The sequence below is a fragment of the Salvelinus fontinalis genome, chromosome 11 (genome assembly GCF_029448725.1).
Source record: "Salvelinus fontinalis isolate EN_2023a chromosome 11, ASM2944872v1, whole genome shotgun sequence".
NCBI classification, from domain to species: domain Eukaryota; kingdom Metazoa; phylum Chordata; class Actinopteri; order Salmoniformes; family Salmonidae; genus Salvelinus; species Salvelinus fontinalis.
In genome coordinates, this window is record NC_074675.1 from 35,957,180 (window position 1) to 35,984,893 (window position 27,714).

Sequence of the window (27,714 nt, forward strand, 5' to 3'; positions counted from 1 at the left end):
TGCAGTTTCACATTTTTATTCATCTTTTTGTATTGAAATTCGTACTTTGGGTCGTTAGGACTTTTTCCAACGCAAAATCCATTATTTTCATGTAAATCCAACTGGCAGACAATTCCTATTGGTTGACTCAGGGTGCACGTGGCCTGTGGTTGGTCAACCCTAGCTCAAGTCCCACCCATTCATTTTAAACCTCCGAGACACTAACCTAGCGTTTCCCCCCCCCCCATAAATGGTACCCAACTGCCTATGTAGTGCACCACTTTTAACCAGGACCCTTTGAGAGCTCATAGGGAGTGCTATGGGCCCTAGTTAAAAGTAGGGCACTATGACAGAAGAACAAGAGGCTGCACTGCAGTACCTGGTTCGAATCCAGGCTGCATCACATCCGGCCGTGATTGGGAGTCCCATAGGGCGGCGCACAATTGGCTCAGCGTCGTCCGGGTTTGGCCATGGTAGGACGCCATTGTAAATAAGAATTTGTTCTTAACTGACTTGCCTACTTAAATAAAGGTTCAATTTAAAAAAATAAGGGCATAGGGTGCTATTTGGGGGACACATCCATTCCCGTTTTGACCACAGGCTACGGAAACCCAAGAGACAAACACCTTGCTCCTCTAAAAACGAGATTGATTAACAGATAAACCTGATAATGTATTGATCAACATTATTGATCCAACAAAGTTAAACATGATGCTTCCATTCCTTCAGTACTGCGAGAGGCAATGGCACCCTATTCCCCATTGAGTGAACTACTTTTGACCAGAGCACAGGTCAAAAGTAGTGCACTATAAAGGGAATAGGGTGCCATTTGAGACCCATTCCAGGGAACGGCCTAGTTACAAACCAAACACCAATACCCTAACCCATGCACTCTGGTTCCCCATCACGTGACACCTCAAATTATGCACTTCTTTAGATCAGGACGCCAGGTTCTGATTAAAAGTAGGACTATATTGCGGCGTTTAGCAGCCCAATTCTGATAATTTTCACTAATTGGTCTTCTGACCAATCAGAACAGCTCAAAAATATTTGATTGGAAAAGATCTGATGTAATTGGTCAAAAGACCAATTAGTGGGAAAAAAATATCCGAACTTGAGTGACTGTGTAAGCGCAGCCTACGGGGAATAAAACTTCAACCTTTTCACCCACAAGGAGGTAGTGAACAATGGTGTAGGGCAGGGGTATTCAACTCTTACCATACAAGGGTCAGAGCCTGCTGGTTTTCTGTTCTACCTGATAATTAATTGCACTCACCTGGTGTCCCAGTACTAAAATCAGTTCCTGATTAGAGGGAAAGATAAAAAAATGCAGCGGAACTGGCTTCGAGGTCAGGAGTTGAGTTTAAAGGGTGTAGGGGATAGGAAAGATGAGTAATTGGTTTGGAACCGGGCTCATGAGAAATAAAAACAGCTCTACACAGAGTGAGTCTGTATGATGATGATGTGATAACAGGAAATGAGACAGAAGAGTAATGTCATATTGTGACCAGAGGTCCGTCGTAACAGAAATCTAGAACGGCCAACTGTGTCGTCCACGTTGGCTCCAGTCGTCGTTCATCAACAATAATTACATTCGTAGTTGGATTCCAATTAGAATGGTAACGTTGTGGAACATTCTGGCGCCAACAAAGCTGCCATGAAACGTATAAATGCAGATCTCAAAATGGCACCCTATTTTTACTAGGTAGTGCACTGTATGGTGGAACAGGGTATCATTTGCAATTCGCTTGTTGTATTAGCATGGAACTTTTAGGTGCCAACATGGCAACCATGAAAAGTAAAAAATAAAGTCGGAAAATCAAGAGTTTGCAATTTCTCTGTATATGTATGCCTTTATATGCGTCCGAAAAAGCACCCGTTTTCCTATGGAGTGCACTACTTTAGATCAGGGCCCACAATGGTAGGGCCCTGGGCCCAGATTCACAAAACATTAAATCTATATTTAAGAAGAAATGTCTTAAGGGGAAAAAAAGTTAAGAAAGTTAAGCAAAGTTGCGATTCCTCAAAAAGGTTATTGGAAATGTTATTGCACATTTTCTCCCTAAGTAAAAATTAAAGACTTTATTTTTAAGTATCTAATTTCATTAATTTCATCATAAATAATATTTAAAGCAATTGAACATGTTTATTTCACAAACTTAATCTAAAAGTTTCAGTATTGATAATTTTAAACCCAAGTTTTAGAACAGTAATAAATATGCGAACATGATTGCCATTGCTTGCTAAAACGGTTGCCTAGCAACAAACATCTTAAGAAGATTGAGAAGTTCATAAGAAAATCATTAAATCTTAAGATAATGCACTTAAGAATAAAAACAAGCTAGTTTGTAAGTTTTTACGTTTAGAAGTGTTTTGTGAATCTGGGCCCTGGTCAAAAGTAGTGCACTACATAGGGAATAGGGTACTATTTGGGATATATCCCTTGAATGCAGCAGCAGCGCCCTCTATAGGGCTCTGTTGATACTGATACCCCGCCCCTGTCCTTTAACCTTTTAAACAAGTTGAAACAAATAAAATAAAAATCTTAAAGAAAATAAGTTCCCCCACCCCCTTACAGGTTTCTACCTACACACCCTGGACCTGTGTGTGTTTTGCGGTCAAGGCCGCCAGAGTCTCTGCAAGGTTATGTGAACGTGAGTGTTTGTGCTCCCTGGGGTTGAGGGGGACTCCTAGTATTTCACTCCCGGAACGAACTCCTTCGCATCAGGGTTCAAGTTGCTTTTCCTCTGCAGAGATAGATAGATGGAGTGGGGGGGGTTGAGGGATGGAGGAGTGGAGTGATTAAGGAGAGAGAGAGAGAGAAAGTGTGAGAACCCACAAATTGTACAAACTAATTTACATTTTACAACGACAAGACCATTGTTGTACAGAATATGGTGTGTGTAAGTGAATGGGTTTTCCTTAAAGTGTGTGTGTTCCATGCAGAAGCATCACCACAACGCATAATATTGTGGAGAATTTGGTAGTATGTCCAACAGGCCTCACAACCGCAGAGCGGTTTGCTGATGTCAACGTTGTGAACAGAGTGCCCCATGGTGGAGGTGGGGTTATGGTATGGGCGGGCATAAGCTACAGACAACAAACACAATTGCATGTTATTAATGGCAATTTGAATGCAGAGATACCATGACGAGTTCTTGAGGCCCATTGTCGTGCCATTTATCCGCCGCGATCACCTCAGGTTTCAGCATGATAATGCATTGCTCCATGTCGCAAGGAACTGTACACAATTCCTGGAAGCTGAAAATGTCCCAGTTTTTCCATGGCCTGCATACTCAGACATGTCACCTATTGAACATGTTTGGGATGCTCTGGATCAACATGTACGACAGCGTGTTCCTGAGAGAGGAGTGGGACAACATTCCACAATCAACAGCCTGATCAACTATGTGAAGATGTCGTGCTGCATAAGGCAAATGGTGGTCAAATCAGATAATTCTTCTGATCCACGCACCTACCTTTAAAAAAAATGGGCCGAAATTCGCCCAACTTATTGTGGGAAGCTTGTGGAAGGCTACCTGAAACGTTTGACCCAAGTTAAACAATTTAAAGGCAATGCTACCAAATACTAATTGTGTGTATGTAAACTTCTGACCCACTGGGAATGTGATGAAAGAAATAAAAGCTGAAATAAAGCATTCTCTACTATTATTCTGACAATTCACATTCCTAAAAAAAAAATGCTGATCCTAACTGCCCTAAAACAGGGAATTTTTACTAGGATTAAATGTCAGGAATTGTAAAAATGTATTTGGCTAAGGTGTATGTAAACTTCCAACTTCAACTGTCCATACACATACAAAATATCGATATGCATGTATATCTTACAGAAATTGGTTCAAATATCGCCAAAAATATATTCGCAGAATACTGTAGCCTAGGCCTATATAAATAATTGCTCATATGGGCAGAATATTTTATATAAATTCATTCATATGGTTATATAAAAGGCTGAAGGCTAAAAACAGACTATACTATATCTATACAAAAGGAGGGGGGGGGGGGGGGGGGGGGGTGTCTTGAATATTCCATCTGTAAACCAGTACTTAAGAGTTGCATGTGGTTGTAAAGATCTGAATTTTGGCTTGCTGGAGGAACAGCTCTCCATTGTAGCCCTTACAGCTGTCAGGGATGACGAGTTCAGAGAGGGATGTAGCTACAGGGGCCATGCCGGTTAGTTCTTTTGTAGGTGCGTCAACTTCATGTTTTTCCAGAGAGAGCATTTCTCCCCAAATAGACACAGGCCATCCATGTGTACCACAGTCCACAACTTGGTTGGTTTCTTCTTGGGTCTCCATGCTTCTCTCCTTCAGGACATTCACCTTTCGGATCTGAAGCCGAGCACTCTAGATAACCATCAGTGAGGATTAGGCAACTTCGGCATAGGAAAGCATCATACTCGGTGCACTTCCAAAAGGACATGTATATACACAAAAGTATGTGGATACCCCTTCAAATTAGTGGATTCTGCAATTTCAGCAATACCAGTTGCTGACAAATGTATAAAATCGAGCACATAGCCATGCAATCTCCATAGCTAAACATTGGCAGTACAATGACCTTACTGAAGCGCTCAGGGACTTTAAAACGTGGTAGTCATAGGATGCCACCTTTCCAAAAAGTCGGTTCAAGTCAAATTTCTGCTAGAGCTGCGCCGGTCAACTGTAAGTGCTGTTATTGTGTAGTGGAAACGTCGAGGAGCAACAACAGCTCAGACGCAAAGTGGTAGACCACACAAGCTCACAGAACGGGACCGCCGAGGGATGTAGTGCGTAAAAATAGTCTGTCCTCAGTCACAACTCACTACAGAGTTCCAAACTGCCTCTGGAAGCAACAACTGTTCGTCTGTAGAATCATGAAAAACGGGTTTCCATGACCAATTAGCCGCACAAAAGCCAAAGACTACCATGCAATGTCAAGCGTCGGCTGGAGTGGTGTAAAGCTCATCCCAATTGGAACAGAGCAGTGGAAACTCGTTCTATGGAGTGAGGAATCACGCTTCACCATCTGGCAGTCCGATGGACTAATCTGGGTTTGGCGGATGACAGGAGAACGCTACCTTCCCCAACGTAGAGTGCCGAAAATAAAGTTTGGTGGAGGAGGAATGATGTGTGGGGCTGTTTTTCATGGTTCGGACTAGGCCCCTTAGTTCCCAGTGAAGGGAAATCTTTACACTACAGCATACAATGACATTCTAAACCTTTTTCAGGTCTGTGCTTCCAACTTTGTGGCAACAGTCTGGGAAAGGCTCTTTCCTATTTCAGCATGACCATTCCCCCGTGCACAAAGCAAGGTCTATACAGAAATGGTTTGTCGAGATCGGTGTGGAAGAACTTGACTGGCCTGCAAAGAGCCCTGACCTCAACACCATCAAACACCTTTGGAATGTATTGGAACGCCGACTGCGAGCCAGGCCTACAGCCCACAATCAGTGCCCGACCTCCTTAAAGCTCTAGTAGCTGAATGGAAGGAAGTCCCACAGCAATGTTCTACTGGAAAGCCTTCCCAGAAGAGTAGAGGCTGTTATAGCAGCAAAAGGGGGACTAATGCCATATTTAATGCCCAGGATTTTTAAATGAGATTTGACGAGCAGGTGTCCACATACTTTTGGTCATGTCTGTCGGTGTCCCCCTTCATGCACCAGGATATTTTTTTCCAAGCACAGAGGAAGAATTCAGGTTCCATTGCTTGTTCTGACCTCCTCTAAAAATAATAAATGCTGAGGGTAGTAGTGCAAGATCTTTTAAAGCACACTATATGGATTATTAACATGAACAACTTGCAATTCAATTGCTGGACTATTCAAAGCCATCTATCCAACCCCCTATCCAACTCAGATCCGGCAGTTCAGAGGATAGTTTCAAAGGTAATCAACTAGGCCTAATTATTGTTCATTAGCAGCATACTTTAGTTTGTGTGCCTATTATTTTACATTTAAGTATGACCTAAAGAGAAACGTATTCTGTTGTCATGGGAATGTAACACATTCCCCCCCAAAATGTACTTATCCAAAATCGTGCATAAAAAAATGTGCACCTTGTATTAATGGCAGTGTTTTGTCTATCAATATAAAGCATTTATCCGTGAAATTAGACAATCAACTTGAACCCTGTTTCAACAAATTTTATTACAATGTTATAGTCTTGTGAATCTCATGCATATTTTTTGATTAAAAATGGGAGAAATTGACAAATACTGATTTCAAAACAAATGGACTACATTCTCATTCATATTATCAAGACATGAGGTGAGAATCAAAACGTTTTTAAAAGATGCCCTTGCCTTCAAAGTTAAACCTCAGATAGAGCTTTAGTATAATAGCCGTTAAGGTCAACTCATTAAGGGATTCTGTTCTTTTGAAATAGCCTACATTTTCCGTATCATAATGAAACGACATAGGCCATTACAAAATCCATTTGACCTATGGGTCATTCTTGGGCTGCGGAAATATATTTTAGAAGTATACTATTTTTTTAAAAGCTAAAATGCATTTTCTGAACACCCCACAACATTAACTACATATTAAACCTTCAAGAAAACATATTCCCCAACTCCGACATTAAAGCCCTTTTATTGTCAATTTGTCTGATATGGACACATTTATCTTCAACCCTGTCACAGACAATATGGACGTCGTCTGAATATAATTATAAAAAGATACTTGTTATAAAAGCAACATTTACCTAATGCTCATGTGTTCCCCAAACCAACTATTATAATATACAATTCATGTAAAACCTCAAATTTACTATATTAAACCCTGAAATACACAGTCAGCGAGCTCATTTAAATAAAAAAATGCTTTCAATTCAGAATTAACTAATCTTCTTCAGATTGTGCTTAACATTTCAGACTGAGCTCAGAAAGCATTAAATTCATATTCTTCTTTGCCATTTTATTTACCAAATATTGTCATTTGACGGGGTTGAGACTAGGGTTGAAAACTGTGAAAGGGTTAAAGAGACATCAGTTTCCATATAAATTAGTTTACTATCAAAATCCCTCTAAGATTTACCCCAAAACATTGCATTTCATTGTATGCAACCACGTAATAAGGACATTAGATATATTTAGAATACTCTGGGTTTTATTAACCAAACTGCAGTAAATATCTAAACAAATAAAAACCATCACGCATTAGAGTTATCAAAAAAGTTCGTGTCAAACTGTAGGAACATTTTCCAAGGGCGTTTAGAAATGCTAGAACAGCTAACTACAGCACTACTGTCAGCATGACTATCCTTCTCTGGAGCACCATATTCATTAATTCATGGTTTTCTTCCTGAGAGTCTGGCCCACACATCTCTCTCAACGAGGCGGGATGTCACACGCTGCGGGGGTGGAATCGTCGACACCGGTGCCGCCACCCATTGACTCTACCGGCAACCCCTGTATATATATTCCCGTTATTATGATTTACTGCTGCTCTTCAAATTATTTTTCCTCACCTCTTTTTTTTTTTTATTTAGGGGGGGGCATTTTCTTAACTGCATTGTTGGTTAAGGGCTTGTAAGTAAGCAATTCACTGTAAGGCCTACACTTGTTGTATTCGGCGCATGTGACAAATTTGATCAAGGACTTCATCCAATTGACACCAGTGGATGTCGTCTTGAGAAGGCCAGAAAAATTTGTTTGGTCCTACATGACGCAAACATTTCACTTATATACACTCATTCCATCCGTGCCGAGGATGATGCGTGCCTGAATACAGGTCATCATATTCCACTACACACACCACTAACCAAAAAGACTTGGATTTGTCTACAGCTTGTGGATTTTCCTCATTGGCTGGCTGTTCTGGAGCAGCCAGGACCTTCTGCCTGAAATTGAAGTGATGTGTGTTAAAGCATGTACAGCTTAGGTCCTTCTTTGTTGAACAAAGGCAGCTGACATCACGAGACATCAGCTCACCAGGAGCAAGGATGATGACCTGGTGTATTCTCATGGTGGAGGGCAACGCTTTCAATCGGGCTTGGCATCATCTCCATCGCACATGCTCATTTCCTCTCCTTGCTTCTTTTGTATGCTGTTCCACTGGTCTCGTTCACTTAAAACACTGATACTTATCTTTTTCCCTGCCTCAACATTTCTTTCCCATCTGACACGCTCTCTCAAGATATTGTTCCCTTTTTTCTGGGTCAGCATTTTGACGTGCTCGACACTGCCTTTGTCTTTCTGCTGCTGATGTGGGTGCCATCATTCCCTAGACGTTTCAATGGATAATGTTAAAGCAAAGATTCTTAGAATATATACACTATAATCCTTGAGTAATTTAGGATCTAGAGTGACTTAAAAAGGAACAACCGAAGTTAAGTCTTGCCCAACTCTCCTACCACCAGGCTATTTGCCTTAAAATATATTTTGTTCACATGGAACACATTACAGCATGTTTATAAGTGAATATAAACAATATGTATAATTCATTTGTTTAGATGCAATATCCATAAATAACACAACCCTGTTACAATGAAACGTGACGGTTGAGTTTTTTTGGCTCAAATGGCCTCTGCTCCTCAAGTGGAGAAAAACAAGATACCCCATGTGTGCATGATATTGATAGATTTATACTTCAACCCATGAATAGACATTGATAAGTACTAGTTTTCCATCTTTATTTCATCTAACATGGTTGAGTTGGTCAGCTCGACGATCCCCACCGGACTTAAAAAAAACACATGTGATTACTTGCCCGTTTCTGTACCATTCAGTTGAAAAAAATGTCACTTCCTGTTAATGATTGCACATAAGGGTGAATTGACCATTTTTATTGGTGGAGTTTGGTTGGCATGACGGGGTTGAGTGTAGACTGAGGGACAGAGCTAAAATTGTGTGATTTTAAATCAATAATCATGAAAGTATTTTTTTATCAAATAAATGCAACAAAACAAATGTTTGCATTAATGGCAAAAGTTAATTATGTGCACATTTAAATATTAATTTCCCAAGTAAAAATTAAGTGAACCGCTTAGGGGACATGACAATTGTCAATTGTTAAATCCACTTCAAAGCAGTGTAGATCAGTGATTCCCAAACAGTCCTCAGGACCCCAATGTGATAATTAGTTGATTATTTGAGTCAGCTGTGTAGTGATAGTTTTTTTCCCCTAAAAGCTGCACCCCTTGTGGTCCCGAGGATCGAGTTTGGGAAACACTGATGTAGATAAAAGGGGATGAAAATTATTTTTAAAACCACGGATTGTGTGCCAGAGGGTGAATGGGCAAGACAAAATATTTAACCTGTTGAGGACAGAGGGCGCTGTTTTCACTTTGGGGGAAAACGCGCCCAATTTAAAACGGCCTCGTACTCAATTCTTGCTCGTACAATATGCATATTATTATTACTATTGGATAGAAAACTCTAGTTTCTAAAACAGTTTGAATTATATCTGTGAGTAAAACAGAACTCATTTGGCACAAACTTCCTGACCAGGAAGCGGAAAATCTGAAATCGATGCTCTCTTCTAGGTCCTGCCTATAAATGGGCATGATACGTATTAGTATACATGCATGTCATACACCTTCCCCTGGATGTCAAGACGCAGTGAGAGAAGAAATGGAGTGTTTATCTTGGTCTGAAGTGGAATGAATCCTCTTGGAATGACGTGTCACCCATTTCCTGTTTTCAGGAAGGCGCGAGGTTGGACCTGGAATTGCCTTCTGAAAAGCTTTCGTTACAGGCGACTACTATCTCCGGCTTTGATTTTATTTGATACATGTGACAATATCATCGTAAAGTATGTTTTTTCAATATAGTTTTATTAGATTTTTGAAATTTATTCGGGACGTTAGGCGTGTTGCGTTGTGTGCCTTTGTTCAGAAAGGAGAGCTTCGCGCCACTTGGCTAGTGCGCTTGCTAATTCGAGAGGGAAAGAGGACGTTCTAAATCCAAACAACGATTGTTCTTGACAAAGGACACCTTGTACAATATTCTGATGGAAAATCAGCAAAAGTAGGACCCATTTTATGAACTAGTCGTTTGCGCCCAGCTTTTGGGTACTCTCGCCATACCTAAGCTGGATGTCGTAATGAAGTTATTTTTAGAATTCTAACACGGCGATTGCATTAAGAACTAGTATAGGAAATGATAGATGCACAACATGTATTTTTTAGTTATGTTTATGAATAGCTAGTTGGTCAGAATATGTGTGTCAGAAAAAAAATCTGGACGTTGTGGGAAAAAGTAGCTACGTTAGCACAATGTATAACCACTGATTTCAGCTCTAAATATGCACATTTTCAAACAAAACATAAGTGTATGTATAACCTGACGTTATAGGACTGTCATCTGATGAACCTTATCAAGGTTAGTCAAATTATATATCCTTTACTGGTTTGTTACGATCTCTAACTTTTACTGCTGGGAAACGGCTTGTGTTTTTGGCTATTGTGGTAAGCTAATATAACGCTATATTGTGTTTTCGCTGTAAAACACTTAATAAATTGGAAATATTGTCTGGAATCACAAGATGCCTGTCTTTCATTTGCTGTACACTATGCATTTTTCAGAAATGTTTTATTTTGAGTATTTAGGTATTTGGCGTTGGTGTCTAATTATTCTGTCTGCTTTCAGTGCAATTTCTGATTATAGCTGCAATGTAAACTATGATTTATACCTGAAATATGCACATTTTTCGAACAAAACATGGATTTATTGAACAACATGTTATAAGACTGTCATCTTATGAAGTTGTTTGTTGGTTAGTTAGGTTGGCTTTGTGCATGCTACCTGTGCTGTGAAAAATGTCTGTCCTTTTTTGTATTTGGTGGTGAGCTAACAAATATACGTGCTGTTTCCGCTGTAAAACATTTTAAAAAAAATCGGACATGTTGGCTGGATTCACAAGATGTGTACCTTTCATTTGCTGTATTGGACTTGTTAAGTGCCTTTGAATAGGGTATAGTACAAGGTGCCATGCGCACCAGTTTGAGTGTTTCAAAAACTGCAACGCTGCTGGGTTTATCCACAGTTACTTGTGTGTATCAAGAATGGTACACCACCCAAAGTACATCGAGACAACTTGAGAACTGTGGGAAGCATTGGAGTCAAAATGGGCCAGTATCCCTTTGGAACGCTTTTGACACCTTGTAGAGTCCATGCCCCTACGAAATTGCGTCTGTGCTGGGGGCAGAAGGGGGTGCATTAGGTGGTCGAATGTTTAGAGTAGATAATATTCTGCCCATATGAACACATTTATTTTAAGCAATATAAACAGAGTATGACTCAAGTTTTAGTGAAACCTCTCATGTCTCAAAGAAAGCTTAGGCTATCTGTTACTGCACTCCAAGTGGACAGTATGTTGGAGGAAGATTGAAGCTTTCTATTGTGTGGAAATGGACCTGAAGTTGATTTTGTCATCCTTTTTTTATGACCAGATGTTGTATGTTAGTCTGTTTAACCACATTCTTTTTTATCTGTTTAACAATTATGTTTTTTTACACGTGTCAAGCGTTATAATTGTTTTCCTTCACTCCATTCTGTATGTCTGGTCATGCATACATGATTTAACGGAAAGCAGCAAAGAGAAACATTGTTTAACATGCTTTAACTTCTTTGGGACAGGGGCAGTATTGAGTAGCTTGGATTAAAAAGGTGCCCATAGTAAACTGCCTGCTACTATGTCCTAAAAGCCAGAATATGCATATAATTAGTAGATTTAGATCGTTTTAGAAACTTCAGAGTGTTTTCTGTTTGAATGATGTATGTGAGTATAACAGAACTCATATGGCAGGCTTTTTTAGTGTTTCAACTCTTTGCCTATCCAAGATACAGTGGAAATGGGGTCATGTTGCACTTCCTAGAGCTTCTACTAGATGTCAACAGTCTATAGAACCTTGTTTGATGCTTCTACTATAAAGGAGATTGAATCAGAGGTCTGGCAGAGGGCCACAAGCTTGTCACACGCATTCACATGAGGTCACTTGCGTTTCATAGCATTTCTGAAGACAAAGGAATTCTCCGGTTGGAAACTTATTGAAGATTTATGATAAAAACATCCTAAAGATTGATTCTATACTTAGTTTGACATGTTTCTACAGACTGTAATATGACTTTGTCTGAACTTTCACCTGGACCTGCCAGCGCGTCGTCAGTTTGGATTGTGTACTAAACGAGCGAACAAAAAGGAGGTGTTTGGACATAAATGATGGACTTTATGGAACAAATCAAACATTTATTGTGAAACTGGGATTCCTGGGAGTGCATTATGATTAAGATCAAAGGTAAGTAAATATTTATAATGCTATTTCTGTCTTCTGTTGACTCCAACATGGAGGATCTCTCTTTGGGTTGATTGGGCTCTGAGCGCTGTACTCAGATTATTGCATGGTGTGCTTTTTCGAAATCTGACACAGCGGTTGCATTAAGGAGAAGTGCATCTAAAGTTCCATACATAACACCTGTATTTATCAACAATTATAATGAGTATTTCTGTAAATTGATGTGGCTCTGCAAAATCACTGGATGTCTTGGAAGCAAAACATTACTGAACGTAACGCGCCAATGTTAACTGAGATTTTTGGATATAAATATGAACTTTATAGTCCTGTGAGTGTCATCTGATGAAGATCAAATGTTAGTGATTAATTTTCTCTCTATTTATGCTTTTTGTGACTCCTCTCTTTGGCTGGAAAAATGGCTGTGTTTTTCTGTGGCTATGTACGAACATAATCGTTGTGTGCTTTCGTCGTAAAGCCTTTTTGAAATCAGACACGTTGGCTGGACTCACAAGTGTAGCTTTAATTTGGTGTATTGCATGTGTGATTTCATGAAAGTTAAATTTTTATTGCTAGCGTCCCACATATCCCAGAGAGGTTAATAAAAGACTCAGACAGGATATAAAGCTGGCTTCACATTTTATAACGCTACAAGGAAACTCAACACATCTTGGCGAAGTTGATTGCGTGAGGAGGGTCTGTAAGCTGTGTTTCCACAGAAAATTTTCCTCGACAAAAAAGACACGTAAAATGCTGTGCGTGTGTTCAGCACTTCCCTCTACCGCCATATTGTCTGCGTTTCCCCCATTACCAACTGACAGGCCTTTAAGCTGTTGCTGGATCTGGCTGACGTGTGTGTGTGTGTGTGTGTTCCATGCTCACCGCCATATCCTCTGCGTTTCCTCTGTCACTGACTGACAAGCCATTGAGCTGTTGCTGGATCTGCCCCACCCCTGAGGGGAGGTCTCTGGCCGGGATGAACCAATCCTGGTCCTCCTCATCTAACATCTCCTGGAAACAACGCTCCAAGAACTCCTGCTCCAACAATTCCTCTTCAACCTAACAGTGACAAAGGAGAGAGGGTTTAGTATCTACACTGGACAAATATAAAAACATGCAACAATAAGATTTTACTGTGTTACAGTTCATAGAAATCTGTCAATTAAAATAAAATGTATTAAACCCTAATCTTTGGATTTCAAATGACTGAGAATACAGATATGCATCTGTTGGAGACAACCCTGATGAAAACAGCTTGTCTGTCGAAATGTTGGTTATTAGGTTAAATTATTGCAACTGAGCTCCTAGTGTGCGGCTCGCCTTTTCTTTTTCAATTGGTCACAGATCCCGTACCTTTAAAAAAATGTTTTTTTTAAAAAGGTAGGGGCGTAGATCAGAAAACCAGTCAGTATCTTGTGACCACAATTTGCCTCATGCAGAGTGACACATCTCCTTCACAGAGTTGATTAGGCTGTTGATTGTGGCCTGTGGAATGTTGTCCCACTCCTCTTCAATGTCTGTGCAAAGTTGCTGGATATTGGCGGGAACTGGAACACACTGTTGTACACGTCGAACCAGGGCATCAAAACATTCTTCATGGGTGACATGTCTGGTGAGTATGCAGGCCATGGAAGGACTAGGACATTTTCAGCTTCCAAGAATTGTGTACAGATCATTATGCTGCAACATAAGGCGATGGCAGCGAATTAAAGGCATGTCAATGGGCATCAGGAACTCGTCACAGTATCTCTGCCCATTCAAATTTCCATCGATATGCAAGTGTTCGTTGTCCGTAGCTTATGCATGCCCATACCATAACCCCACCACCACAAGGAACTCTGATTTGCTGATGTCAACGGTGTAAACACTCGCCCACACGACACCATGCACATCTACAATCTGCCCAGTACAGTTGAAACTGGGATTTGTCTGTGAAGAGCACTTTTATTTCAGCTCATTAAACCAACACTTTATATGTTGCATTTCTCTTCAATATATATGGAGGGAGACAGAAGCAACGCTCCAGGAACCCCTGCTCTGAAAATTCCTCCAAGAGAGAGCGGAGGAGGATATAGTTGATATGCACTCAGTGACCAGTTTATTAGATAACCCACCCTGTTCACAAAAAATGGTTCGCTCCTACAGACAGTGAGTCACGTGGCCATGGATTGCTATATAAAGCAGGCATTCAGTTGCTGTTCGATTGAACATTAGAAGAATGGGCAAAATGAGTGACCTAAGAGACCGAGTGTGGTAGGATCGTCGATGCCAGGCACGCCATTTCCAGTATCTCAGAACCGGCGGGCCTCCTGGGCTTTTCACACACACGTCTAGGGTTTACAGAGAATGTCACGAAAAAATTATATTTTTTAAGTATGGTTTATTTCGACTTTATTTAACCAGGTAGGCCAGTTGAGAACAAGTTCTCATTTACAACTGCGACCGGGCCAGGATAAAGCAAAACAGTGCGACAAAAACAGAGTTAAACAAACGTACAGTCAGAAAAATCTGTATACAGTGTGTGCAAATTAAGTAAGGAGGCAAGGCAATAAACAGGCCATAGTGACAAAGTAATTACAACTTAGCAATTAACACTGGAGTGATAGAGGTGCAATTAGAAATACTGGTGTGCAAAAGAGCAGAAAAAGACCCAGTCACCTCTGCTGCAGAGGATACATTCATTAGAGTTAAAAGCCTCAGAAATTGCAGCCCAAATAAATGCTTCACAGAATTCAAGTAACAGACACATCAACTGTTCAGAGGAGACGGTGTGAATCAGGCCTTTGTGGTCAAATTGCTGCAAAGAAACCACTACTAAAGGACACCAATAAGAAGAGACTTGCTTGGGCCAAGAAACACGAGCAATGGACACTACACCGGTGGAAATCTGTCCTTTGGTCTGATGAGTCCAAATGAGATGTTTGGTTCCAATCGGCGTGTCTTTGTGAGACACAGTAGGTGAACGGATGATCTCCGCATGTATGGTTCCCACCGGAAAGCCTGGAGGTGTGATGTGTCGCGGTGCTTTGCTGGGGACACTGATTTATTTAAAATTCAAGGCACACTTAACCAGCATGGCTACCACAGCACTCTGCAGCAATAGATCATCCCTTCTAGTTTAGTGGGACTATCATTTGTTTTTCAACAGGACAATTGCCCAACACACCTCCAGGCTGTGTAAGGGCTATTTGACCAAGCAGGAGATTGGAGTGCTGCATCAGATGACCTGGCCTCCAATCACCCGACCTCTACCCAACTGAGATGGTTTGGGATGAGTTGGACCGCAGAGTGAAGGAAAAGCAGCCAAAAACTGCTCAGCATATGTGGGAACTCCTTCAAGACTGTTGGAAAATAATTCCAGGTGAAGCTGATTGAGAAAATGCCAAGCATGTGCAAAGCTGTCAAGGCAAAGAGTGGCTTCTTTGAAGAAGCTCAAATATATTTGGATTTGTTTTACACTGTGTTACTACATGATTGTGTTATATCATAGTTTGACTTCACTATTATTCTACAATGTAGGAAATAGTAAACCTTAACCTTTCTGGTGCAGGGGTCCCGCTAGCGACCCACCGACAACATCCGGTGAAATTGTAGAGCACCAAATTCAAAATACAGAAAATGTAATATTAAACCTTCATGATAAGACAAGTGTCATACATGATTCTTTAGCTTAGAATCTTGGCAATCTAACCGCATCGTCGGATTTCAAAAAGGCTTTACGGCAAAAGCACAGCATTCAATTATCTGAGGTCAGCGCCCCACAACAGCATATTATCCAAACAAGCACAGGCGTCACAAAATCCCAGATAGCGATAAAATAAGTCACTTACCTTTGAAGATCTTCCTCTGATCGCAATCACAAGAGTCCCAGGAACACAATGAATAGTCGTTTTGTTTGATAAGTTCCTTCTTTATATCCCAAATAGTCAGTTTAGTAGGTGTCATTGAGTTCAGTAATCCACCCGTTCAGAATGCAGACATAGGAGTTCCAAAAGTTACCAGTAAAGTTTATGCAAACAAATCAAACAACGTTTCTAATTCATTATTAGGTACTCTAATATCTAAATAAACAATAATATTTCATACGGAGCAAACTATTTTCAATAGGAAAGGAAAAGAACGCAGCGCACGCCCTTGGTCACGCGCTCAATGAGACTAGTTTTGCCATAGGACTTCCTGAGGATAAAACAACTATTCCTTGTTGGTTTTTCAGAATACAAGCCTGAAACCACGTATAAAGACTTGACATCTAGTTGAAGCCATAAGAACTGCAATTTGGGAGGCATAAGTCTTTGGTTTCAATAGCTTAAACTTGGAATTGCCTGGCAGGTCAACAGAAAAAAAAATTGGTCCTCGGGTTTGCGCCTGCCAAATCAGTTCTGTTATACTCAGACATAATTATAACAGTTTTAGAAACTTTAGTGTCTTCTATCCAATACTACCATGCATATCCTAGCTTCTGGGCCTGAGTAACAGGCAGTTTACTTTGGACCTCAGTCATCCAAAATTCCAAATACTGCCCCCTCTCCCTAACAAGTTTCACATTCAATACTTGACTGAGGGAGCTTACAGATGTCTATGGGGGACAGAGGAAGGGGAAGTCATTCATTTCAAACAGAGCAAGTCCATGTAACCTTTGATTTGTCGCCACATTTTAATTTAGGATTGCCTAAAGGGGTGAACACTTATGCAACAATGATATTTTACTGTGTGTGTACCAACCTGTCTGTTGTACGCATCCTCGTTCTCCATCCACATGTACTCAGCGAAGGGATCGTCTCCTCCCTGTTCACCCTCTCCTGCATGGCCATTGGCTACAGCCTCCATGCCTTCCTTCCCCGGCGTCTTCGCTACCTCGGGACCACTCATCTCCGACGGCTCTGATTGGGCGGGATGGATTGATGAATGTTTTTTTTTTTTTTTTTGCTGGCTACTCACTAGCATGTGGGCTTGTGCTTGAGAGATTGTTTATGAGACCTGTGTTAATTTTCTATAATGCCTGCTACAATAAGTTACTCATTATTAGTGAATGTACATGATTGAGAGAAATGCCACAATATTTAACCATTCATTAAGCAATGAATAATGCAAGTCTTGGCACTATAGGCTCTGCTCCTTCAGGGTAGCTCACTGCCAAGCACAGACCCATTGACTTTCCACACTTTCACATTACAGCCTTATTCTGAAAATGATAAAGCAAAAATATTTCAGCAATCTACACACAATACCCCATGATGACAAAGCGAAAACAGGTTTAAGTCTGGTCTCTGGCTGGGCCACTCAAGGACATTCAGACTTGTCACGAAGCCACTCCTGCATTGTCTTGTTGCTGTGTGCTTAGGGTCATTGTCCTGTTGGAAGGTGTACCTTCTCCCCATTCTGAGGTCCTGAGTGCTCTGGAGTAGGTTTTCATCAAGAATCTCTCCGCACTTTGCTCTGTTCATCTTTGCCCAGTCCCTGCCGCTGATAAACATCCCCACACCATGATGCTGCTGCCACCACGCTTCACAGTAGGGATGGTGCCTGGTTTTATCCAGATGTGACGCTTGGCATTCAGGCCAAAGAGCTCAATCTTGGTTTCATCAGACCAGAGAATCTTTCTCATGGTCCGAGTCTTTAGGTGCCTCCAAGTGGGCTGTCATGTGCCTTTTACTGAGGAGTGGCTTCCATCTGGCCACTATCATAAAGGCCTAATTAGTGTGGTTCTGCAGAGATAGTGGTCCTTCTGGAAGATTCTCCCATCTCCATAGAGGAACTCTGGAGCTCTGTCAGAATGACCATCGGGTGACCAAGGGGTCTGAATACTTACCGAATGCACTGTATAACTGTATAAGCCTCGGATCTCCCGAGTGGCGCAGCAGTCTAAGGCACTGCGTCACTGTTGACCCAGGTTCGATCCCAGGCTGTCACAACCAGCCGTTACAGGGAGTCCCATAGGGCGGCGCAAAATTGTCCCAGCGTCATCTGGGTTAGGGGACGGTTTGGCTGGGGGGGGGGGGTGCTTAACTTGCGCTCTAGCGACTCCTTGTGGCGGGCCGTACGCCTGCAGGCTGACTTCGGTCGTCAAGTATGAATGGTGTTTCCTCTGACACATTGGTGCAGCTGGCTTCCTGGTTAAGCGGGCAGGTGTTAAGGAGTGCAACTCTCCCATTGGAGAGTTGCAGCGATGAGACAAGATCGTAATTTGGAGAAAGAGGTAATATACAAAAAAATACATAAAAAAAAATTACATATGCCTATGGGCTAGGCTACATGAGATGTTTGACTGATTTGAAATAGTCACAAAAAAAAGGCATGCGCTGTTGCTTGCACACACTGGGCATCATTCACAAGTGCTAAGTTAATATTGTCACCCATCAGACTACTCTAATTAAATATGGTCTTTATATACTCAATATGTGTGAACTTAGTTTTGATTTAGAATGTACCGTTATCATGCACCTGTCTCGGAACAGGGGCGTGGGGGAAAACAATATGTAATCTATGCACTTAAATAGCGAATGGATGACTCTTTCCTGTGGTTAATTTTCATGCCAGCCTGGTAGACTATATTGCTGTTGCAAAGCACTTAATATTAAGAAAGTTCATAAATAAATAAGTAGGCTAAGCCTATAGAAAGCTGATAGGATCTGCTTTTTAATAGGCCATCAAAACACTGTTCTCACGCAAATCCATAGCCTATAGAAATGTTGCAGAACATGAGCTCATTAAGCGTTTGATTTGATTTTCAAAACATTGATGTCAGAGTGATTAGAGGGACAATGGTGCTGAGTACAAGGCAGTTAGTCATTAGTGGACTACCACACTTGCTAATCGGCAGCACCAGAGCTCAGAGAAGCCTAGTTACAGTGATTAAATGGTCACAGAATTTGACTGCGGCCATGACTCATTACCGCCACAAAGGCGGTCACACGGTCACCGTAACAGCCCTGGGCATGACCTTTGCTTAGCTGCAGTTGATAACCACTGGAGTGGAGTCTTGTCAGTTTTTTCTTGTAGGCCTAGATGTTGGTGTGTGTGATAAAAGAGCCAGGCCATCGGTGAAGCCAATGTCTCTTGCCTGATCTTCTGTTGTTCACTGGATGACCTAGTCTATTGCCAGGTTGAAGAGTAAGGCAGATAACACACAACCTTGACGAACTCCGGACTTCACAGCAAAGCTTGTGTTGTTTGTTCCCAGTGTGCATGAAAAGTTGCTGTAGAAGTGCTTTATGAAGTTAACATGTCTGGATTCCATCTGCAACACATTTCATCAGCCTTTTGAAAAGACTTGATTCAAAGAAAGTTTACTCAACTCTCACACAATATCCTCCGACAGCAGCTGACCAATCATGATAAAATATGTGTTGCGGAAAAAATCCAGACATTAAAAGAGAATTCAACCATAAAAAATAAAAAAAAAGTATTAAACTTATTAGAAAAATCATAAGACATGAACAAAACGCATCAGTGATTTGTATTTTCCTGCAAATTTCTGAAACGACACAGTAATGCCCCGGCGTGCATGTGCACAAATATGTCTACACTTTGTGTAGCCATTACCGATGATGCTAATGATAACCTTCTAGTAGATGGAAAGGCTTTCCCAAAAACCTTCTCAATTACATGTTAACTACAAAGTAGTGTATGCCTACCTGTCAGAATATCATGATTATTTGCATCACTACAATGGCGCTGGAGGAGATGGCTGACGTTTTACGGTCCCCAAACCAATTGTGCTATTGTGTTTTTTTATTGTTGCGTTATTTGTAACTTATTTTGTACATAATGTCTCTGCCATTGTCACTTATGTACTGTAATGTTTTTCTTAACTGCATTGTTGGTTAAGGGCTTGTAAGTAAGCATTTCACTGTAATGTCTACACCTGTTGTAGTTGGCGCAAGTGACAAATAAAATTTGATATTGTAGTTTATTTACATTCAAACCGTCAACAACCACTCCAAGAGGGAAGAAACAATACTAAAACCATATGTCTGCACTTTAAACACTGTGATGAAACTAGATAAACAAGGTGTGTGTAGCTTTGTCAATGTTGTTGTAAGAGTTCCATTAACCCCGATAATGACAAATTGAATACATTTCGATAAATGTATTTTGTTTAATATCATTCCAATCATAAAAGGGTCAAAAGTAGTGCACTAGCCTATAAAGGGAATAGGTTGTCATTTGAGACAAACGCATATAGGCCTAATTTTAGCAGCTTGTTAGGTTAGAGGGAGGTAACACCTGTGCAGGGCCGAATAAACACCCTAGAGCCGATGTCCGTGCCCCGTGGAAATCTTACTACCATAATAAAACATCTCCATCAAACTGTCAGTTTAAAATACAGATCTGTTTTTTTCCCACCACATCCGCGAATGTCGCACTTCTACATCAAATTTTATTTGTCACATACACGTGATTAGCAGATGTTATTTATTGTGGGTGTAGCAAAATGCTTGTGCTTCTAGCTCCAACAGTGCAGTAATAGCTAACAAATTGCACATATAGCCAACACACACAAATCAAAGTAGGAATGAATTACGACTATATACATATGGACGAGCGATGTCAGAGCGGAACGGACTAAGATACAGTAGAATAGTATAGAATACAGTATACATATATGAGTAATGCAAGATAAATATTAAGTGGCCCTGTGTGGCTCAGTTGGTAGAGCATGGCGCTTGCAAAGCCAGGGTTGTGGGTTCGTTTCCCACGAGGGGCCAGTAAAAAAAAAAAAAAGTATGAATGTATGTACTTGTAAGTCGCTCTGGATAAGAGCGTCTGCTAAATGACTTCATTTTTTTTTACCGTTATTTTACCAGGTAAGTTGACTGAGAACACGTTCTCATTTGCAGCAACGACCTGGGGAATAGTTACAGGGGAGAGGAGGGGGATGAATGAGCCAATTGTAAACTGGGGATTATTAGGTGACCATGATGGTTTGAGGGCCAGATTGGGAATTTAGCCAGGACACCGGGGTTAACTTCTTGCAACTATAGGGGGTGCTATTTCGCATTAGCATAATTAACTCTACAGATTAAACTGCCTAGTACTCAATTCTTGCTCGTACAATATGCATATTATTGTTATTATTGGATAGTAAACACTCTCTAGTTTCTATAGTCGTTTGAATTATGTCTCTGAGTGAAACAGAACTCATTCTACAGCACTTTTCCTCCCAGTGTGTGAGATTTAGACATCTTGGCCTCTGGTTCCAGATCAGTTTTTAAAGTCTCTGTTAATCCTATGAGATACAAACACTGCCCACGCCTTCCACTAGATGTCAGTAAGTGATGACAATTTGAATGGAGTCTATTGCGCAATCACAGGCTCTATAAATGACCAAAGACCGGAAGTAGGATTCCTTTGGAGTCTGCGCTCTACGCAAGAAGGATATCTGACTGGCCTTTTTCCGAGTCTTGGTTTAGCCAGTAATATAGCGTCGGTCATGTTTTTACTCGTTATAGGTGTTAGAAACATCATAATGTAGTTAATTTAAACCGTTTTATAGCAATTTATATCCGTTTAGTGCGATTTTGAGGCATTGCTTTGTAATAGACTTTGAAGCTCCGGGCACGTTTCGGGGTCCCGGTCGTACGTTACTGAGCATTTCGACGGACAAGTGGACATCTTTCGACCAAAAGAAGATTAGACCCAAGAAAGGATTCATTGCCCAAGAATCTGATGGAAGATTGCCTCATAGTAAGAAATCTTTAAGATGATAAATCGTTGTTCTGTAGAAAAATGTCAAACGCACGTTCTGCCATTTTGTTAGATGTAGCTTTGCTTGGCGCAACCTGTATTGAAAAGTAAGGATAATTTAAAAAATGTAATTCCGCGATTGTATTAAGAATTAAATTGTCTATCAATCGCTGTCCACCATATATTTTTTAGTCAAGTTTATGAGTATTTTTGTATAAGACTAGATCACTGTCTAATCACTGTCCACTGCGACCTGTACGCTCTCGTTGGCTGGCCCTCGCTTCACACTCGTCGCCAAACCCACTGGCTCCAGGTCATCTACAAGACCCTGCTAGGTAAAGTCCCCCCTTATCTCAACTCGCTGGTCACCATAGCAACGCCCACCCGTAGCACGCGCTCCAGCAGGTATATCTCTCTGGTCACCCCCAAAACCAATTCTTCCTTTGGCCGCCTCTCCTTCCAGTTCTCTGCTGCCAATGACTGGAACGAACTACAAAAATCTCTGAAACTGGAAACACTTATCTCCCTCACTAGCTTTAAGCACCAGCTGTCAGAGCAGCTCATAGATTACTGCACCTGTACATAGCCCATCTATAATTTAGCCCAAACAACTACCTCTTTACCTACTGTATTTATTTATTTTGCTCCTTTGCACCCCATTATTTCTATCTCTACTTTGCACCTTCTTCCACTGCAAACCAACCATTCCAGTGTTTCTTTACTTGCTATATTGTATTTACTTCACCACCATGGCCTTTTTATATTTTTATTTATTTATATATATATATATTTTGTTTGCCTTCACCTCCCTTCTCACCTCACTTGCTCATATTGTATATAGACTTATTTTTCACTGTATTATTGACTGTGTGTTTGTTTTACTCCATGTGTAACTATGTGTTGTTGTATGTGCCGAACTGCTTTGCTTTATCTTGGCCAGGTCGCAATTGTAAATGAGAACGTGTTCTCAATTTGCCTACCTGGTTAAATAAAGGTGAAATAAAAAATAAAATAAATAAATAAATAAATAATATGGTGCACGACATTTTCTGACCAGCTGTGCTACTTTTGTCATTGTCTAACCATGATTTTGGTGGCTAAATATGCACATTTTCGAACAAACTCTATATGTATGTTGTAATATGATGTTACAGGAGTGTCATCTGAAGAATTCTGAGAAGGTTAGTGAAAAATTTTATATATTTTGGCGATATTTACGTTATCGCTCTCTTTGGCTAGAATCAATGCTCTGGTAATGTTTGCACATGTGGTATGCTGATATAACGATTTATTGTATTTTCGCTGTAAGACACTTAGAAAATCTGAAATATTGTCTGTATTCACAGGATCTGTGTCTTTCAATTAGTGTATGCTGTGTATTTTTACGAAATGTTTTATGATTAGTAATTAGGTAATACACGTTGCTCTGTGTATTTATTCTAGTCGAGTTGTGATGGTGGGTGCAATTGTAAACTATGATTTATACCTGAAATATGCACATTTTTCTAACAAAACCTATCCTATACCATAAATATGTTATCAGACTGTCATCTGATGAGGTTTTTTCTTGGTTAGTGGCTATCAATATCTTTATTTGGCCGAATTGGTGATAGCTACTGGTGGAGAGAGAAAATGGTGGACAAAGAAAAATGGTGTCTTTTGCTAACGTGGTTAGCTAATAGATTTACATATTTTGTCTTCCCTGTAAAACATTTAAAAAATCTGAAATGGTGGCTTTATTCACAAGATCTGTATCTTTCATTAGGTGTCTTGGACTTGTGATTTAATGATATTTAGATGCTACTATTTAATTGTGACGCTATGCTAGCGATGCTACTCAGTGTGGGGAGGGGTGGGGGGTGCTCCCGGACCCGGGGTAGATACTCGTGAAAGGTTAAATACATTATATCTCAGATATAAGACAGACACTTCAGAACAAGCCTAATTTCGAGTATTTTGGGGGGGGGGGGGGGCAATGGCAAGGCCAAATGAAATTAACAAAATATATTTACACTGCTCAAAAAAATAAAGGGAACACTTAAACAACACAATGTAACTCCAAGTCAATCACACTTCTGTGAAATCAAACTGTCCACTTAGGAAGCAACACTGATTGACAATAAATTTCACATTCTGTTGTGCAAATGGAATAGACAAAAAGGTGGAAATTATAGGCAATTAGCAAGACACCCCCAAAAAATGAGCGATTCTGCAGGTGGTGACCACAGACCACTTCTCAGTTCCTATGCTTCCTGGCTGATGTTTTGGTCACTTTTGAATGCTGGCGGTGCTCTCACTCTAGTGGTAGCATGAGACGGAGTGTCTACAACCCACACAAGTGGCTCAGGTAGTGCAGTTCATCCAGGATGGCACATCAATGCGAGCTGTGGCAAAAAGGTTTGCTGTGTCTGTCAGCGTAGTGTCCAGAGCATGGAGGCACTACCAGGAGACAGGCCAGTACATCAGGAGACGTGGAGGAGGCCGTAGGAGGGCAACAACCCAGCAGCAGGACTGCTACCTCCGCCTTTGTGCAAGGAGGTGCACTGCCAGCGCCCTGCAAAATGACCTCCAGCAGGCCACAAATGTGCACCCTTTTAACGTCCCATTTTTTGAGCAGTGTATATATACACACACTAAGGGGTCTTCATTTTGAAAATAGCATATGGATCCTTGGTATTACCTTCTTAAAACAATTCCGTATAGCTTAGATGAAGGGGTGTTAAGAATTCATAGGCCAAAGGAAACTATTGATCCTCTGTGGCTAGATTATGCTCTCTGGTGTATTTTGAACATTGAGAGCAGGCTCCTGTGGTTGGAATGTTAGCCCTCCTGGGCCCAGGGGATTCAGCCCCTGTATTATTTTGGCCCTGCACATGTGGCACAAGTAGTTTTTAATTAGCCATCTACCCACAGTGAGAGAGTGTATCTCAAGACTCAGGTGAGAAAACTGGCAGGTGCTTTTTCCCTTGCTACATGCTGCTACTAAATAAAGAATGTCACATAATAGCAAGCAACATATACCTACTACTGCAACTGTAGCAGGCTAGCTACATTTTTCATCAGAGTAGTCTTATATCCAAGTTTAAATCTGTATCCCATGCAGGTGTGATAAAATACATACGCTTCAATTTAATCCCACTAAATTATGCAAATAAACCCATAGACTGATTAGCATTACCTGGCAAATGTATTTCCATCAATGAATGGCAAAAAAAGCATTTTGCAAATGAGATTTGTTTTTCTCTCCCAGACAACTTGACGGGGAAAATTGTATTAATTGGCTTTTCTAAAAAATAAATATAAACAATGGCAAAAAGTGACATGGTCAAAGGAAAAAAATCTGGCCTATGATGTCAACACAACGGGCCATGTAATGGTGCTTATGTAATTTTACCTTTACTTAACTAGGCAAGTCAGTTAAGAACACATTCTTATTTTCAATGACGGCCTAGGAACAGTGGGTTAACTGCCTTGTTCAGGGGCAGAACAACAGATGTTTACCATGTCAGCTCGAGGGATTCGGTCTTGCAACCTTTCAGTTACTAGTCCAATGTAGCTAGCTGGGACACACTTTTCACACCACCTCAAAACAAAGTGATTTTCGTAGCAGGTTAGGAGAGAATTTTTCAAAGCCTAACCGTAGTCTCCTAACCTACTACGTTAATTCTCCTAACCTGCTATGAAAAATTAACTTCGGAATCGAAGTGGCATGAAAAGTGTGTTCCCCATAGCTAGCCAGCTAGAGACTTGCATGAGTGTAGCAATTGCATTCAAATCTAAATCAAATGAGTTGGTCACATACAGATGTTATTGCAGGTGTAGCAAAATGCCTATTTCTAGCGCCGACAGTGCAGTAATATCTATCAATTTCACAACATATACCCAATACACACAAATCTAAGTAAACGAGGCTGATATATATATATATAAAATAGGCAGTTATATAGAGATCTAGTGTGCTACAGTAGCTAGGCTACTCAGCTACAACACGGGCAAGCCTATATGCTAGTCATGACACCCACCCAACGTTTGCTTGGTGCTGTTGAATACATCAACATCAGTCCTAACAGACGGTTACATTTCCAGTTCTCGTGCCTTAGTTAGTAATATCATGCTAATGAGGTGCAGGACAATGAGCTAGAGCTAGCTAACGTCACAAATGAAACCACGTGTTGTATTTATTTTACAATCAACAATGCCAGGATTACACCTGTAGGTTGCTACTGGCTTTCTATCTGATTATCCACATTTGTTTTACTAGTCTGGTGTATTCATTTGGGAAACAGTTTACGATTTAAGAACCAAAACGTCAGGTTTCTATTGGACAAATGTATTTAGACCACTGCTCAATCGGCGGTATTAATACACCACTGGGTTTTTCTCTGCCTTGTGAAATGCTTAATTCTCGACTAAGACTTTGGCTAAATCTTCTAAATTCGTGGTGGTGGATTAAATGCTAGCTAGTTATAGTACCCTGCCTCCCATTGCTAGTTTATAATAAACCAGTGTCACAGCTTGTCAAAAAGGCTAGTTAGCTACATTTGTCCCAAAGGGCTAACATCAAGGTTGGTTACAACACACAGGTAGTACATTAAGTTATAACATAATAGTTACATGAAATTAGCGAACTGTTAGTTAAAAAGAGAGGGTTTAGCTAGGTAATACTAGCGGGCTACACCATGACCATGCGACCACCACCACGGATGGGCCTACAAGGAAAACATAACGGAACGCTAGCTAGGAGTTAACTAGCTAGCTAAATTTCACAAAACATTGACAGTGAACATGTTTTGGAAAATGGAACAGCAATATTAAATTATAGAACTCCACAAAGCAATGTAACAACGCGTCGGATTCCATTCACATGGCACAATGGATTGATGCGTCAGAGACGCAACTAGTTAGGAAAACTAGCAATGCTAGCTGGCTAGTTAAGTTAATGGGATTTAGAAAGGAAACCGCTCAAAACGCAAGATTCAGCGTTCAACTGCGTGGCTGTGAAATCCACGTACAAACTGACAGTGGGTGTTCGGAAGTAGTACCTGGCATCTCGTGCTTTCGCGTTACTTCAAGCAGACAAATTAACGTATTTCCAACAACACACTTTCCAGGCGAGGCTAGCTAACGACATTAGGAACACCGTGGTCGGTATGCTTGAACAAACATCAAACACGCGCCCCCTCCCGTCTCTTTCACCAAAAACACACGCGCGTGTAGCGGAGTGGTAAGAAAAGGTAAGTATAAGGGCTTTATTTGTTGAATATTGGAATAGAAACAAAAATACCAGACTATTACTAAACAGTTGTTGCTTGTGACACAGTGGATAGCTCCAGTTCAAAGCAATGCTAGTTTTTAAAAAAAGCACTTTGTTGGCTAGCAGAGTAAACAACGTTATGTTAGCTAGCTAACGGACAATGCAAAGTGTGTTTTCAGAAAACCACTAACGTTATATACTTTATAGTTACATACTTAGCTTTGTTTTGATATTCAACTGTCAAGCAAAACGAACAATGGGGGCATTCTTAATAAAAATAAACAGGCACAGCTATTAACTTAGCAACATAGCGACTTACCAATAACTACTCACCAACCAAGTTGAGATGTGATAAACAAAACCCGTCTTAAAAACTAAACGACGCCGGCGTCTCCTGTCTTCCCGGAAATGCGAAAGAACCACACCACAAAACAATTGAATACATCCGTTTTAAGCCTCGTAAATATGCGTCTTTGTCAGTTTTCTCCCATTATTGGCCATAGAGAGACTCGAAAATCACGATTTGTCCCACAAAGGCGAGCCAGGAAAACGGTCACGTGG

At 40.7% G+C, this 27,714-nt stretch overlaps 1 protein-coding gene across 4 annotated transcripts; it reads right to left on the minus strand.

Annotated features, from left to right (window-relative positions):
- On the minus strand, positions 1 to 27,714 carry LOC129865640 (polyadenylate-binding protein-interacting protein 2B-like). Of its 4 annotated transcripts, XR_008761404.1 has the most exons (5): positions 26,942 to 27,090; positions 16,935 to 17,092; positions 13,095 to 13,271; positions 816 to 2,726; positions 1 to 730 (listed from the first exon to the last, which is right to left on the minus strand). XR_008761404.1 is itself a non-coding variant. In XM_055938573.1 (4 exons), the coding sequence occupies exons 2-4, from the start codon at positions 17,079 to 17,081 to the stop codon at positions 2,670 to 2,672; spliced, it is 381 nt and encodes a 126-aa protein (XP_055794548.1). In that variant the 5' UTR covers positions 17,082 to 17,092; positions 27,487 to 27,714; the 3' UTR covers positions 1 to 2,669. The 4 variants fall into 4 exon arrangements, 3 of the variants coding, with proteins under 3 accessions (XP_055794548.1, XP_055794547.1, XP_055794546.1); XM_055938573.1 differs by lacking the exon at positions 26,942 to 27,090 and adding an exon at positions 27,487 to 27,714 and having other exon boundaries at positions 1 to 2,726; XM_055938572.1 differs by lacking the exon at positions 26,942 to 27,090 and adding an exon at positions 27,473 to 27,714 and having other exon boundaries at positions 1 to 2,726.